This window comes from Colobus angolensis, unplaced genomic scaffold (assembly GCF_000951035.1).
Source record: "Colobus angolensis palliatus isolate OR3802 unplaced genomic scaffold, Cang.pa_1.0 Scaffold70, whole genome shotgun sequence".
Taxonomy (NCBI): Eukaryota; Metazoa; Chordata; class Mammalia; order Primates; family Cercopithecidae; genus Colobus; species Colobus angolensis.
In genome coordinates, this window is record NW_012120710.1 from 3,255,827 (window position 1) to 3,272,285 (window position 16,459).

A 16,459-nucleotide genomic window follows, 5' to 3' on the forward strand; every position below is an offset into this window, starting at 1 on the left:
TGTACCTCTGGTAGAATTCAGCTGTGAATCCGTCTAGTCCTGGACTTTTTTTTGGTTGGTAGGCTATTTATTATTGCCTCAATTTCAGAGCCTGTTATTGGTCTATTCAGACATTCAACTTCTTCCTGGTTTAGTTTTGGGAGGGTGTATGTGTCCAGGAATGTATCCATGTCTTCTAGATTTTCTAGTTTATTTGCATAGGGGTGTTTATAGTATGCTCTGATGGTAGTTTGTATTTCTGTGGGATTGGAGGTGATAGTCCCTTTATCATTTTTATTGAGTCATTTGATTCTTCTTTCTTTTCTCTTTTATTAGTGTTGTTAGTGCTCTATCAATTTTGTTGATCTTTAAAAAAAAACAGCTACTGGATTCATTAATTTTTTGAAGAGATTTTCTGTCTTTATCTCATTCAGTTCTGCTCTGATCTTAGTTATTTCTTGTCTTCTGCTAGCTTTTAAATTTGTTTGCTCTTGTTTCTCTAGTTCTTCTAATTGTGATGTTATGGGTGTCGATTTTAGATCTCTCCTGCTCTCTCTTGTGGGCATTTAGTGCTATGAATTTCCCTCTACACACTGCTTTAAATGTGTTCCAAAGATTCTGGTATGTTGTGTCTTTGTTCTCATTGATTTCAAAGAATGTCTTTATTTCTGCCTTCATTTCATTATCTACCCAGTAGTCATTCAGGAGCAAGTTGTTCGGTTTCCATATAGTTGTGCGGTTTTGAGTGAGTTTTGTAATCCTGAGTTCTAATGTGATTGCACTGTGGTCTGAGTGACAGTTTGTTGTGATTTCTGTTCTTTTACAATTGCTGAGGAGTGCTTTACTCCCAACTATGTGGTCAGTTTTGCAGTAAGTGTGATGTGGTGCTGAGAACAATGTATATTCTGTTGATCTGGGGTGAAGAGTTCTGTAGATGTCTATTAGGTCCACTTGCTGCAGAGCTGAGTTCAAGTCCTGGATATCCTTATTAACCTTCTGTCTCATTGATCTGTCTAATATTGACAATGGGGTGTTAAAGTTTCCTATTATTATTGTGTGGGAGTCTAAGTCTATTTGTAGGTCTCTAAGGACTTGCTTTATGAATCTGGGTCCTCCTGTATTGGCTGCATATATAGTTAGGATCATTATCTCTTCTTGTTGAATTGATCCCTTTACTATTATGTAATGGCCTTCTTTGTCTCTTTTGATCTTTGTCAGTTTAAAGTCTGTTTTATCAGAGACTAGGATTGCAACCCCTGCTTTTTTTTTGCTTTCCATTTGCTTGGTAGATCTTCCTCCATCCATTCCTTTTGATCCTATGTGCGTCTCTGCATGTGAGATGGGTCTCCTGAATACAGCATAGTGATGGGTCTTGACTCTATTCAATCTGTCAGACTGTGTCTTTTAATTGAGGCATTTATCCCATTTACATTTAAGGTTAATATTGTTATGTTTGAATTTGATCCTGTCATTGGGCGAGAGCGTCCCGGTTTTCCAGGTACAGTCTGTCATGGCTTCCCTTGGCTAGGAAAGGGAAATCCCCCAACCCCTTGAGCTCGGCTGAGGCGATGCCCTGCCCTGCTTCGGCTCACCCTCTGTGGGCTGCACCCACTGGGTCCAACCAGTCCCAGTGAGATGAACCAGGTACCTCAGGTACAAATGCAGAAATAACCCGTCTTCTGCGTCGATCACACTGGGAGCGGCAGACCAGAGCTGTTCATGTCCAGCCATCTTGGAACAGAACCCAGAATATCTACCTCTTTAAGAGCAACATACCTACTAAAGTTTCAGTAATAAGAAAATAAAACTATTGAATTTTCCATGCTTTAAAAATAAATAATTGGAGATGGTAAAATTTTCCTATTTTTTACACTACAATATAGACGTTTCTAACAGCAGAAATGCAAATGTGCTGAAATAAATCTGAAATTTTATCTATATTTTAAGATTGAAAATTATTCATCCATTCGTTCATTCACACATGTTGTTGATCATTTATGATGTGCCAGGTACTGGGCTGGGCTGGTAACATCTAAAACAAATTAGAAGTGCTGCCTCAGGAAGGCTACAATCTGGTGAAGCAGACACAGTCATTAACAGATATTTACAAATAATGTTTTCTATTAGGGTAGCAGTGTCTGACAGGTATGCAAAACAGATAATAATCAATTCTACCTATTCAGACAGGGAGTGATGGAGTCACAAAAAAGGTGAGACCTTCTGATTCCTGAGGAGTCAGAAATTTACCCTTAGAAGAAACTGGGAAAAGGGCATCCCTTAAGACAAGTATATACTTACGACGTTGAACTAGAAGGCACTTGTTCAGAGAAGTGCAGAGAGGTAATTCAGCAGGAACAAGGAAGGCGAAGTGGTACATTTGTCCACAAAGAGAGAGATTTATTATGAGAAATTGGCTCACATAATTGTGACAACTGAGAAATCCCAGAATATGCTGCCTGTAAATTGGAGACCTCAGGAAGTCTGTGGTATTATTCAGTGCAAGTCCCAAAGCTTGAGAACTAGGGAGAACCAATTGTGCAATTGGCCATTTGTGTAAATTGCATCCAGTGAGCAGGAGAAGATGATATGAGATGTCCTAGCTCAAGCAATGAGGCAAGGAAAAAGGGGGCAAATTCCTCCTCCCTCCACTTCTTGTTCTATTCAGGGCCTCAAAGGACTGGATGATGCCTACCCATACTGGGAGGGCAATTCATTTTACCGAGTCCACTGATTAAGAGGCTAATCTTATCCAGAAACAGTTTTATAGGCACATCCAGAAACAAGATTCAATCTCAGCACCCCTTGGCCCAGTCAAGTCAATAGATTAAATTAGCCATCACACTTTTGTAGCAGAGACTCTCAGTGCTCTGCCAGATCTTTTAAATGTTTCAGTGGGTTCTGTCTTACATCCAACTGCCAGTATCTTCATCTCTATATCTCAAGTCCAAATTGTGCAAAGTCTCAGTTCTTAAGCAGAACAGACAAGAAATGCCAGATAATTAAGACCCCTAGAAGTAGCTCTCAACTAAAATCTCATGAGAGTTGGTGTACTCAGCATTCTCTCCCCTTGGGCTGCATAATTCTGCAATGAATGGTTTGATTCACATCCTTTGCTACCTACATTCTCATTAATGAATCACTTCTCTATACTTTCAGTTATCTATTGACATACAATGAACTACCATCAAATCAAACCACTTAGTGAGTTAAAATGACAGCAATATTTATTATGTCACAAATTTGTGATATGCACAGATTTAGAAAGTACAGCTTGTCTCTGTTCTACTTGATGTCAGGTGGAGCAGCTTCAAGGTTAGGGCTGAATCTTCTTTCACTCTCATGTTGGTACCTAATCCAGGGAGACCTGAATATGTGGAGGCTAAGAGAGCTCTATCTCTACTGGTCTCTGCAAATGGGCTCTCCAGCAAGGTTACTTTAAGGTACCTGGACTTCTTATATGTTAGTTTAGGGCTCTGAAGGTCTGTGTCTCAAAAGATAGTACCAGCAAAAATCATGATGTGGTATCATTTTTGCTGCATTCTATTCATGAGATTGAGTCATCAATCCTTAGCCAAGGAGAAGGGAACAGAGTTTGGAAGCAATGTCAAAGAACTCGGACATGTTTTAAAACTACCACATCTTTATTTCTTGCACTTGCTCTCAAATTTTTTTTTTTTCTTTTGAAGGCTAGCTTTTGCAGGAAGCCAAACTAAAAAAAACCCCCAAGCTGATTTCTCCTGACTAAAATCCTTTGCCTGAATTTTACAGTTACGTTCCAAAGCACCTACCATACAACTTCACCTGCATATTCAACAAAAGGCACCTTAAATTAAACATGCCCAGAGCTGAACTCATTATTCCAATAATAGTGCACACCATACACAAACAAAATAACAGGCAGCTCTTTTTCTCATGCTCCCCACATCAATGAATGGCAGGATCACTAACTCAATTCAAACAGAAAACCTGAGCTTTATCCTGGAATCTTCTTTCTGTCTTCAACTTTGCTGTCACTCTCCAAATTCTATTATTTCTGAGTGCTAACTAGTTCTGAACCAGGCCACTGTCCTTTGTCACTTGGAATACTGAGATTGTTTTCTAACTGGCCTTAGGGCTTCAGGAAGCCAAACTCTAATTTATTTTTTTCTCACAGCAGCCCAAGTAAGCTTCTTAAATTATAAAAATAATCTTGCCTTTCATCGTGTAAATCCTTCAATGAATCCCCATTGGTTTTTAAATGAAGTCTAAACTTTTTAGCACAATTTTAGTAATTATTATATAGTTTTTAATATTTTTAATATTTCCATTGATTATTTCTCAGCAGGGATTATTCTCTATCTTATTCATCTTTGCTTTCCTGAAGATATACATACAAACACATATATATGTATGTGTACAAATATATAAGTATATCTATTCATATATGTACATTTATTAAACAAATACATAAGTACATTTATTATAAATACAAATATATAAGTACATATATATGTACAGATATACACATGTACTTTTATATTTGTTCATCATTACTTTTATTGTTAATAGTGTCTGCTATACACCATTTATTCAAATTTTGAGTTAAAATTTATCTCATATATCAATATGTGTACTTATATATTTGTTTAATAAGTAAATGAAACAATAATATCCAAAACCCTATTAGTTTGTATTCAAAAAGAGCAACATACATACGTTTGTGTTTATGAAATTACCCATAATTTCAGGGCAGGTGAATGGGAGGATTCATGGATTAGAAGACTGTAAGAACACTTGAAGGTAAAAAGAGAAGATCGAAGGAGTTATAAAGAATGACAACAGAGCAGTCAAAGCCCAAGCTAACTAGTCATTCTATGAAGATAAGTTAATTTGGAGTTGCTGCTCAAACACTTAAAGCTCTACATTTTCTTCTCTACAGATCTAGAATGTAACAATTTTCATAACATTTCAGTTTTATGGAGTCATAAAAATCAAGGAAGATTAAATAGGTAATAGGTACTTTGAAAAAATATAAAATGTCACACAGTTGCATGACAGTATGATTATCTTATGATTAACATAATGAAATTCAATAATAACAACAAGATCCACAGTATCAAAATCATAGTAAAATGAATCAGGCTTACTCTACATACGGATGCCGAATTTTTGTACTCAACAGAGGACATAGAATGTTAGGAAGGCTCATTATCAGAGCTCATAATGAATACTCTCAGATTTTTACAGCTGTAAAGCAAGTCAGCAACACACTTAGTGGCTCAAACAATATTGGTTTATTACATCTCATGATTTTGTGGGTTAACTGGGCATCTCTTTGTTCACCCTCCTGTTTCATGTGTTATAACTGGAATCACTCATGTTACAGCATTATTCTGGGAGCTAAACTGGAGCTGGAACATCCAAAATGGCTAAGCTCTTATATCCCAGAATCTTTCTCTACATGCCTTTCATCTAATTCAACTTCTTGGAGCTTGAAGGCTGGATTTTAAGAGGAAGCATTCTAGAAGGACCTGCCCCACATGCAAGTGTATAAAAAGCTTCTGCTTGCATCATGTTTGCTAATATCCTATTGGTCAAAGCAAGTTAGGCAGATAATGTGTAGGGGACCACACAAGTGCCTGAGGGATAAAAGGTTCATTGATTGCTACAGATTAGCAGTCTACCACAGCCTAACAGAGCTACCCATCTAACGAGGACACTGTAGAGGTTGAGTTTGAGATCTGAAGTCAAACTACTTGCATTAAAATCCTGTGTAATTATTGGTAAGATTTTCACGTTTTCCAAGTCTGTTTTCCTATCTTTCAAGCAAGGAGGCTTAAAGAGATGGTCCATGCAAATTAATGGAACAGAGTTTGAAATGGTTTTAGGCCATGTTCATTATGAATTTTTATTATTAATAGTGTCTGCTATACTCCATTTGTTCAAATTTTGAGTTAAAATTTATCTCATGTATCAATTACAGAAAATGACAATGCATGCCTTTCTACTACAAATGATAACTTTCTATATTTTTGAGGGGACTGTGTGGTGAGAGGCCTGTAATTACATAAATAAATTTGGTGTATGACTTGGTCCGAAGTGATGAAGCAGTGCCTCATTTATATTTGTCCTTAATTGCAGGTTCCGGTGTGTGGTCTACCCTTTTAAACCAAAGCTCACTATCAAGACAGCGTTTGTCATTATCATGATCATCTGGGTCCTAGCCATCACCATTATGTCTCCATCTGCAGTAATGTTACATGTGCAAGAAGAAAAATATTACCGAGTGAGACTCAACTCCCAGAATGAAACCAGTCCAGTCTACTGGTGCCGGGAAGACTGGCCAAATCAGGAAATGAGGAAGATCTACACCACTGTGCTGTTTGCCAACATTTACCTGGCTCCACTCTCCCTCATCGTCATCATGTATGGAAGGATTGGAGTGTCACTCTTCAGGGCTGCAGTTCCTCACACAGGCAGGCAGAACCAGGAGCAGTGGCATGTGGTGTCGAAGAAGAAGCAGAAGGTCATTAAGATGCTCCTGATTGTGGCCCTGCTTTTTATTCTCTCCTGGCTGCCCCTGTGGACTCTAATGATGCTCTCAGACTATGCTGACCTTTCTCCAAATGAACTGCAGATCATCAACATCTACATCTACCCTTTTGCACACTGGCTGGCATTTGGCAACAGCAGCGTCAACCCCATCATTTATGGTTTCTACAATGAGAATTTCCGCCGTGGTTTCCAAGAAACTTTCCAGCTCCGGCTCTGCCAAAAAAGAGCAAAGCCTACGGAAGTCTATGCCCTAAAAGCTAAAAACCACGTGCTCATAAACACATCTAATGAGCTTGTCCAGGAATCTGCATTTCACAACCCACATGGGGAAAACTTGCTTTATAGGAAAAGTGCTGAAAAACCCCAACAGGAATTAGTGATGAAAGAATTAAAAGAAGCTACTAACAGCAGTGAGATTTAAAAAGAGCTATTGTGATAGTCCTAACTCTACTATGCATTATAAATTTAAATACCATTGTTTTTTGTGGCTTTGCACTTCAATTTTTTCAAAGAATGCTCTAAATAAAACATTTACTGAAAGCCCTCTCTGGCAAAAAAAAATAAAAATAAACAAAAATGGTCATAAGATCATAAACAATCTTATGTTGTATAAAAATACAGAGTGATTTATACATGTTTGCATGAATAAATATATTTCTAGAGAACAGTTTACAAAGCCTCATCTTTCCCAACTTAACCCTTTGTGTATGCGTCAAATCAAGCCCGCGCATGCGCACACGTGCCTGTGTGTATTTTCTCAAAATGATGATGATGAACAGTGAGTGCTTTGCATGAAACTATATTTTATCAATTTCTCCTTTGGTTTTTGGTTTAAAATTTTGGACTACAAGACTATTACTCTGCTTATGTTTATAAACTGTACTTAGTTTTCTAAGAAATACATTCGATCACATGAAATTCTCTGCTGTTGTTTTTTTCTCATTTCTATTACTTAATTTGGGTTAATTTACAAAGGCAAGATATTATAGGTCCATAGGTAATTATGTCACAGTGGCCCTCACTCCCTGTGTGTCAAAACTGTAGTAGCAAATAAAGGGACATATATTTCTTTATATTTAAAAGTTGATTTTTTAAAAAGAGTACAAAGGAGTTTTTGTTGGCTTTTTCATATTTTCATAAGTGAAGTTTGTGCCCTAGTTGAACACACATTTGTTACAGAGCTGATTGAGGACCCCAACTTGACCCATTTCTCTAACAGAATCTCTGATGTAAAGAAGCAAACCCTTTAATAATGCAGCAGTTAGCAGAAAAACGGCACCTTTCTTTGAAGTGTTTAATCATAGATATTTAACAATTATCATAAAACTCTCACATAGAGAGCAAGAACAATTATTTCAAATCTTCTACTGAGCACATTTAAATCCAGCACCCTGGGTTTAGTAAATCAGTATTACTGTTTAAAAAAGAATCGACAACCCCTGAATTCAGCTATGTTAAAATCATCTAATGATAATGGTTGTCACTGTTAGCTTTTATTCTAGGGTGAGGTAAATCTCTAGAAAATTGGAAATTATAACAAAATAAACAGTTTGGCAAATAAAAATAAACTTCTAGAAGTGAAGCTATTATACTTTTTTTCAGTCATTTTTGTGGTTCAAACTAAAAGCATTTGCTATGGTTTGGATGTGGTTCGTCTCCACCAAAACTCATGGTAAAATTTTATTCCCAATGTGGCAATGTGGAGAGCTGGAATCTAGAGAGTGGTGATCAGATCATGGGGGCACTACCCCTTTAATAGATTAATGTCATTTCACAGGAGTGAGTTCTCGCTCTTGTGAAACTGGATTCATTATGGCAAAAGTGGGTTGTTGTAAAGCAAGGTTCTTCTCATGTTTTGTGTCTGTTTGGACCTGCCTGCTCCCTTTTCTGCTTCTCTGCCATGTTGTAATGCAGAACATGGCCCTCACCGGAAGCCCAGTAGATGCCAATGCCACGGTCTTAAACTTTCCAGGCACCACAGTTGTGAGCCAAATAAACCCTCTTTTCTTTGTAAATTACAAAGCCTCAGAATTCCATTATAGAAACACTAAATGGAATAAAACTTTTCCACATTCTACTCTTTTGAGAAATAATTGTACAGTTTTTTGTTTGTTTGTTTTTGGTTTTGCTTTTTTTCTTTTCTTTTTTTTCTTTTTTTTTGAAGTCTCTCTCTGTTGCCCAGGCTGGAGTGCAGTGCTGTGATCTTGGCTCAGTGCAGTCTCTGCCTCCCAGGTTTAAGGAATTCTCCTGCCTCAGCCTCCCCAGTAGCTGGGATTATAGGTGCACACCACTGCGCCTGGAAAATTTTTGCATTTTTTTTCTTTTTTTTAAGATGGAGTCTCACTCTGTCACCCAGGCTGGAGTGCAGAGGCATGATTTCAGCTCACTGAAAGCTCTGCCTCCCAGATTCACACCATTCTCCTGCCCCAGCCCCGCGAGTAGCTGGGACTACAGGCGCCCGCCACAGCGCCCGCCACCACGCCCGGCTAATTTTTTGTATTGACAGGGTTTCACCGTGTTAGCCAGGATGGTCTCGATCTCCTGACCTCGTGATCTGCCTACCTCGGCCTCTGAAAGTGCTGGGATTACAGGTGTGAGCCACCACACCTAACCAATTGTTGAGTTTCTATTTGAATTGAGCTATGTGTTATTTGAATATACAAGTGTTATTTCCTACAATTATGAAGGGCAACTCTTAAAAGTTGTAGGTATAGAATTTGACCATATATTCTTTTATCTTGATTTACTGAAATACTACTTACAGTTAGTGTACTCAGACATAGAAGATTATTTTCATATAGACTATCACTTTCTTATGGGCCTCCTCACACGGATACGCATTCTATCAGCACTTGAAACTCATTTTCACTAAATTGCATGTCCTCCCATTCATCTGCCTTCTTTTATCACTTTCTATTCCCTGTTTCATCTTCCCTAATGGTGACAAAACTCTCCTTACTGCATCTTATCCCTATGTTCAGTCTTGCATCTTTTAATTATTTCTATAATTCTCAAAGGCATCTTCCTGAATTAGAGGACTAATTTACTTTCTTTCATTAATAAATAATTTGACAAATATAAGTACGTCTCTGGGAGTCTATTATATTTTTTATAATAGCTCTCTCTTTTTTTATAATAGGCTCTCTGCCTCTTAAAAGATGTGCATTTTAAAAGCCCACCATGGCCTGGCCCTCATCTCCTGGTTATATCTCTCTGACACAAATTGTTTTCAAAACTCAAATCAGAAATGGTCAGCCTAGATTGTTATGTTTTTTCTCATTTATTACTTATTCACTGCTTTACTCCCTTATTTGACTGTCTATCTTTTGTCCAAGATCTGTTAAAAAGTCACCTCCCTCAGAAAGTCTGCATTCTTACGGCAGAAATTGTTACTCTTTTCTAAGTACTATGTACCTCTTACATATGACAACCTAACTTGTAATTTCTTTGTCTTATGCTTGCAACTAGAATATAAATTTCTTAAGGGCATGATGAATTAGGCCTTACTCATCTTTAGATCCCCTACAGTGTGGATCACAGTAATAGGCAGTAGATACATACATGCTAGATAATCGCCACAGGCAAAAACCATCTGTCATCTTGCTTAAGAGGAATGTCTAATTCTGAACAAGTAGAATTTTGCATACAGATTCTAGTACACCTATTACAGAAAAAGGAGAGCTTTTCTGTAATTGAAACAATAAAATAACAGATAAAGAAAGGTAAAATGTCTTGAACATGCGTAGTCACTAAGATTTAGATTATACAGTCATACATGATTTGCTACCTAATAGTTTAGTGCTTTGTACAAACAAATTTCCTATGCCTGCATTTTCTTATCTGTAATATGGGAATAGCAATAGCTCCTTCCTCCTGGTCTGCTGTGAGTATTAAATGTTTGCATAATAAAAAGCAGAGAAACTATAACTTAGTAAAGGCTAAATGATTGTTGCTGTCTCGATAGTGAAAAGTATTAATAGGAGTAGTAGTTATAATAGTGTCAAGCCTACGCTAGGTTATATTTTACATGTTTGATAACCCTCACTAGAGCACTCCAAGGTATGTATTATTCCCATTTTACAGATGAGAGTACCTAGTCTAAGAGAAGCTGGTGTTACCCAAAGTCATGAAGCTTGAAAGTGGTACAAACAAGTTTGTAACTCAGAAACATATAATTCCAAAACGTTACTTTTCCTTCTATATCATATCATCTGTGTGTTGTGATGAACTTAGTTTGGACTACCTCTTAACCACTTCTTCATTCGCCATTTTTCTGATTGTAAAACAACATCTGGGCTACTTGTAGAATTTGTGAGAAACACAGAATAGTACAAAGAAGAGATTAAAATTACACATAATCCCTCTAGCAAGAAGAAAAAAACACTGAAGACACATACTTAACCAACACTTAGTTCAGCACCCTTCATATAAAATTTGCCAATAGTGATCATTTCCTAAAGTAGATTCCTAGCAGGAAAATTACTAGGAAGAGCATTTTTGTAATACTTTTGATACGTACCCTAAACTATTTTTAAACTATTAATATAAAATTCCAATTTTGTGGTTGATCATCTCATAGTATCCTTAACACATAAGTTTCCCTTCAACCTTGCTACTTTAATATGTGAAAATCATTTAAATTTGTTGTTTTGATTACTAGTGTAGTTCAATGTTGCTCTGTTTCTTACTAATGTATATTTCTTCCTCTTCCTATTTGGCCATTTTCCCTGTGTATTTTTTATTTCCTTTTGTATTTTTATTCCTTGCTATGCATTTCTGTATTTAAGGCATAGCACCTTCAGTAACAGGTAGAAGAATCTTTTTAAAAAACAAGTTAGATGTCACTTTCTCATTTCAAAGCCATCAATAGTTTCCTTTCAAATTAGGAAAGAAACAAACTTCTAGGCTTACATACATTTACTTTTTCTGCCCTTGCCTACCTCTTAACCTCATCTTGAACCCAACACTCATCATTCACACAGACTGTCTGTCTCTTCCTCTGACATCGGCCAAGCCCTTTGCTGCCTCTGTGTTCTGCACCTGTGTTCTTCCTGCCAGGAATGTCCTCCCCATTTACCTTCACACATCGGCTCCCCCTTAGCCTTCAGTGTTCAACCGAAACCCCACCTGAGCCTTGCCTATTTCCTCGATAGCACTTCTAACTATCTGCAATAATCTTCAAAATTTATTCAATTGCTTGTTTATTATCTATCCCCTTCCAAGAAGCAAAATCCATAAAGGCAAGGATTTTTGTCTTGTTTATCATTGTATCATTCAGTGTCTAAGAGAGTGAGTGGCTCATAATGGACACATGATAAATATTTGAGCAAATTAACTGGTTGCAAATATTTACCAGTTTTTAATTTTCATTAAGTTTATTCATGAATATGAGTTATATTTTATTTTTAAATATTGAAATAATTCAGAACATAATAGAAACATTAAATAATATACAAAAGCAGATGAAATAAAATAAAATAAAATAATTCTTTATTCTGCTGTCACTTACTGACAATCATTCTTACTGTCATTTGGGGGCAATGGTACATGCTTTCTTTCACTATGATTCTGGGGCATATGCTTTATTTTCTTTTTATGTACTTAGTGTATCAAGGACATGTTTTGTGTTGTTTAATAGTCATCAGAATATTTTGTTTTCATTCCACTTCCATTATTTATTAAGCTTCTTCCCTGTACCTGGAAATGTAAATTATTTCTTACATTTTATAAAATGATATAGTTATTTGCACCTTGTAAAATACTGGGCATAGTTATAATCATCTTAGAATAGACTTCCAAGAAATTCAATTTCTTGGCCAAAAGTGCAAGTACATTTCTTAGTGTTTTAATGCAGACTGTCAAATATCTCTTTAAAAGATTTTTCACATTCACTTAGTGCTTTAAAACTTTGTTCACTCACTCTCAAATACTACACATTCCATAAAACCAGTTGTTTTGCCAATTTGATAAGAAACAACTTGTATCCCCATGGGTATTGCTACACAACTGAACATTAAAACATAATCTACATTTAACTTGATTCTTTTGTATTCGTTTGTCTTCACTTGTATTCATTTGCATTTCCTCCTTAGTCAATTTCCTCTTCATGGTTTTTGCCCACATCTCCATTTATTTTTCTTAGTAACTTGTAAACACACTCCCTGATTCAAGTTATTAATCTTTGACCAGCAGGTAGATAGCCACATTTTCCCTTATTCAACATGTGCCTGTGTACACATGTATGCATATAGATATGAGGGTAAAGACCTCAGCCTTGAAAGAGTTCTTTTTTTTTAAGTGGCTTAAAGAAAATAGATAATTATATCTCTCTCATAAAATTATACCTGATGGGAGTGGTCTAGTTTAGCACAGCCTTTTTTAGAAACCCAGATTCCTTCCTTCTGATTGCCAGAGAGTAGGAATCAGCAAACCACTCTCAAATCTGGCCTTCCACCGTGTTTTGGCAAGTACAATCTTATTAAAACACAGCTCTGCCCATTTTATTTACAGATTGTCTATAGCCGCTTTCGTGCTACAATAGAGGATCTGAGTAATTAACACAGAGACTATCTAGTTAACAAAACCTAAAATATTTATCATCTGAATAATTGTGGAAAATTCATGAATTCCTCCGCAGAGTTTTGTTCTTGTCTCCATGGTCACAGCTGACCAACAGGCACATCCATGTATAAGAACATGAAGAGGGAAAGGAAGAGTTCTAGAGCAAGTAGTGGGTCTTTAAATTGTAGAAAACCTGGAAAGTATACAAGTCACTGCTGCTTATATACAGTTAGCTAAATGTACAGTTAGCTAAATGTCATGCCAATCTTCAAAGACAGCTGGTAAATATAGTCCTCAGGTAAGCAGCCATGTGCCCAGGCTAAATTCTACTACTATAGAAAAAAGAGAGAATAGTTTGTTTACACATTGACATTATCAAAATACTATTTTTTATTTTTGAAATTTTTAATTTTGATTTTAGAAATTACTTTCAAGTCTTTACACAGGACATTTGCTTTCTGTGGTAGGTAAAATAATAGTTTCCTCCCTTTCAAGATATCTATGTCGAAATCCCTGGCATTTGTAAGTATGTTACTGTATTTGACAAAAGAAACGTTGCAGATGTGATTAAGCTAAGAATCTGGAAATGAAAAAATAATTCTGGATTATCCAGGTAGACCCAGTGTAATCACAAGGGTATATCTAAGCCCAAGAAAGATACAGAAGGGAGAGGCAAAAGAAACTCTGGCTATAACAGAGATCAGAGTGACACAATTTGAGAAAAATTGGAACCTGTCTTTGAATGTGAGGGAAAGGGACCTGAATCAAGGAATGTGAGTGGCCTCTAGGATGGAAAAGGCAAGGAAATGGGTTTTCCTCTAGCGCTTCCAGAAAGAAACACAACCCTGATGATGACTTGATTTTAGTCTAGTGAGGCCTGTGTTGGACTTATAACCTGTAGGACTGCAAGAGTATATATTTGTGTTGTTTTGACACACTAAGTTTGTGGTAATTTGTTGTGGCCTTAATAGAAAAATGAATGCAGACCCTGTGCCTGGAAGTGAGAAGCCACAGTCACAAAAAAGTAGGTGTAAGTGGCTTGAAATATGGCAATGAAGAGGGGTTGGAAGAATTCTGAGGATCCTGAAGAATAAGCCTAGATCTCCCTGAATAGTTTGTTGGTAAAAATATGGATATTAGCATTTCTGTTAGTGAAAACTGAGAAGAAAATAAGAGCCAGGAGAGAGAGATATTTATCACTTTAGAGAATACCTGCATTGTTATAAAAAGACTCTTAGTAGAAATATGGATGTTTAAGGCACTGCTTATATAGCCTCAGAAGGAAACGAGGGGCATGTTAGGGAAACTTGAGGAAAGGAGAGCCTTGTTACATAGGGCCAGAGGTTTAATGGAATTAGGTCTTGTCACTATGTGGAAATCAGAACTTGGATATTTAGCTGAGAAAATTTGGGGGCAAAATATTGTAGGCATGGCTTGGTTGCTTCTTGTTGATTACAGTAAAATTCAAGAGGACATAAACTAAGGGAAGAATGGTCTTTAATAAAAGAAAATATGTTTTGATAGTTTGAGAACTTATCAGACTATTCAGATTGCAAAAAATGAAATTAAGAGAGTCACTTCAGAAAAGTATGCTATATGAAAAAAAACCCAGGGTATGTTTGGATAATCTTTTGCTAAATTTCAGAAAAACGAAAGATCAGAGTATTCGGAGGGTAAGCATGTGACTCATAGATGCCCTCAGCCATCTCAGCAGAAGCCAAAAATGGAAATGGGATTGTCTTTGAAAAATCTATTGAGGATCCTCTTGTCTAATAGAATTTAATCTGTGGCCCACATAGGAGACCCACCCAGTTTTTGAGAATGTTATATCAGCAGAAACACTGCCAGATGAGACTAAAAATGACTGAGAGGGGCTGACATGAAAGAAGACTCTCAAACTCCCAAAATTCTATAGGCAAAAAACAAGCTGATAAAGCTCTTCAGCTGTAAAAGATGATGCCTTTCATGAATAAGGAAGATGACAATCAGGACAGAGTTGAAAGCTCAAAAGAAAGAGCCATGAGCCCACATAAAACAGCTAAGAGCTTAGAGGGCAGACCCAAGAGCTCAGAGGGAGTCAAAACCACAAGCTACAGAAGATTATTCCTCAGGCTTAGAACCGAATGGAATTTGCATGACTGGATTTTAAAAAATACTTGGGATTGACGACTCCTATTTTTCCTTCCATTTTCTCCTCTTTTGAGCAGGAATGCCTGTAAATGTTATCCTATGCCGGCCCTACCATTGTATTTTAGAAGCAGGTAACTTGCTTGTTTGGTCCACAGATGGAGAGGAATTGTGCCACTAAGTTCGTGATCTTTTTTTTTTATGGGAGAAATATAAAAAGGATACATTTCATCTTCTTTTTTAAAAAATCAATTATTTGATTTGTTTGAAGTGCATATTTTTGTAAGGAAAAATATTTTCTAGACTTTTCAATACGTTTTTTCATTCAATGATATCTCTCCCTGGCTTGTGTTATCACTAGTTAAGGAATTCTAGTTTGAATCTGCCTTTGCCTTCTCTCTCAGGTAACAGTTACCAAACATCCCTACAGCAGCTCCACCTGGTGGTCGCTTGTACTGCCCCCGTGCTTAGGTATTGTGCTGTAGTGCATTTCCTTTCTCTGGTAGTGAATGCTGGTAGTGGCACATGGATTATGCCATATACACATTAAACATATGTTCAATTCAGCAAGCCAGACATTAAAAATACATACCTTAAAAAATCCAAAAATTCAGCTTGAATGAATTTACATAGGAAGTTACAATATGAAGACTATAAGAAGCTGCATGAATTTCAGAATAAGAACGTTTTATGTTTTGTAGTTGTTGATTATAATATAGAAAGAGGATAACCATAATCTTTCCAGTGGCTAATGCCTCACGTGGCCCACAGGTATGGTAGTGTGGCAGTTAAAACCAAAGATACCAATGAAGGATTCATTGCTTGTTATCAGTTGCATGATTATGGGCAAGGTACTTAAACCTTCTGTGCATCAGTGTCCTCATTTGTAAAATGATGTGATAATAGTACCTGTTTGCAAAATTGTTCTTAAATGAGTTATACAAAGCATTTGAAACTGCTTGGTCTTCACATAATTATGTCTGCAATTGCACATACCTCATATTCAGGTAGGAAAAAACAAATTTAAAAATATTGAATAAAAAATTAAAAGCAAGAAAATTTCTTTACCTGATAAATTAGCGCTGAGTAGTGACTTTGTGTAAGCTTTCACCTGTCACAGTGTGATTGTTATAGAAGATGACACATATGTAACATATAAATACTAATTAAGGTTAAAATGAAAAAAATTAATAATGGTGAAAATCTCAATCCTGCAGGCATGAGAGTGGACTAATAATGGACTATGTATCATTGCTTA

At 36.6% G+C, this 16,459-nt stretch overlaps 1 protein-coding gene across 2 annotated transcripts in view; it reads left to right on the forward strand.

Annotated features, from left to right (window-relative positions):
- Positions 1–7,183, forward strand: part of NPFFR2 (neuropeptide FF receptor 2) — a 115,186-nt gene extending 108,003 nt beyond the window's left edge. The window contains exon 4 of one of the 2 annotated variants that reach the window (XM_011927134.1): positions 6,100–7,183. In XM_011927134.1, the coding sequence (XP_011782524.1) occupies positions 6,100–6,934 (835 nt within the window). In that variant the 3' untranslated portion in view covers positions 6,935–7,183. The remainder of the gene's footprint in view (positions 1–6,099) is intronic. The other variant, XM_011927135.1, reaches the window with a different exon arrangement.
- Positions 7,184–16,459: the final 9,276 nt, after the last annotated feature.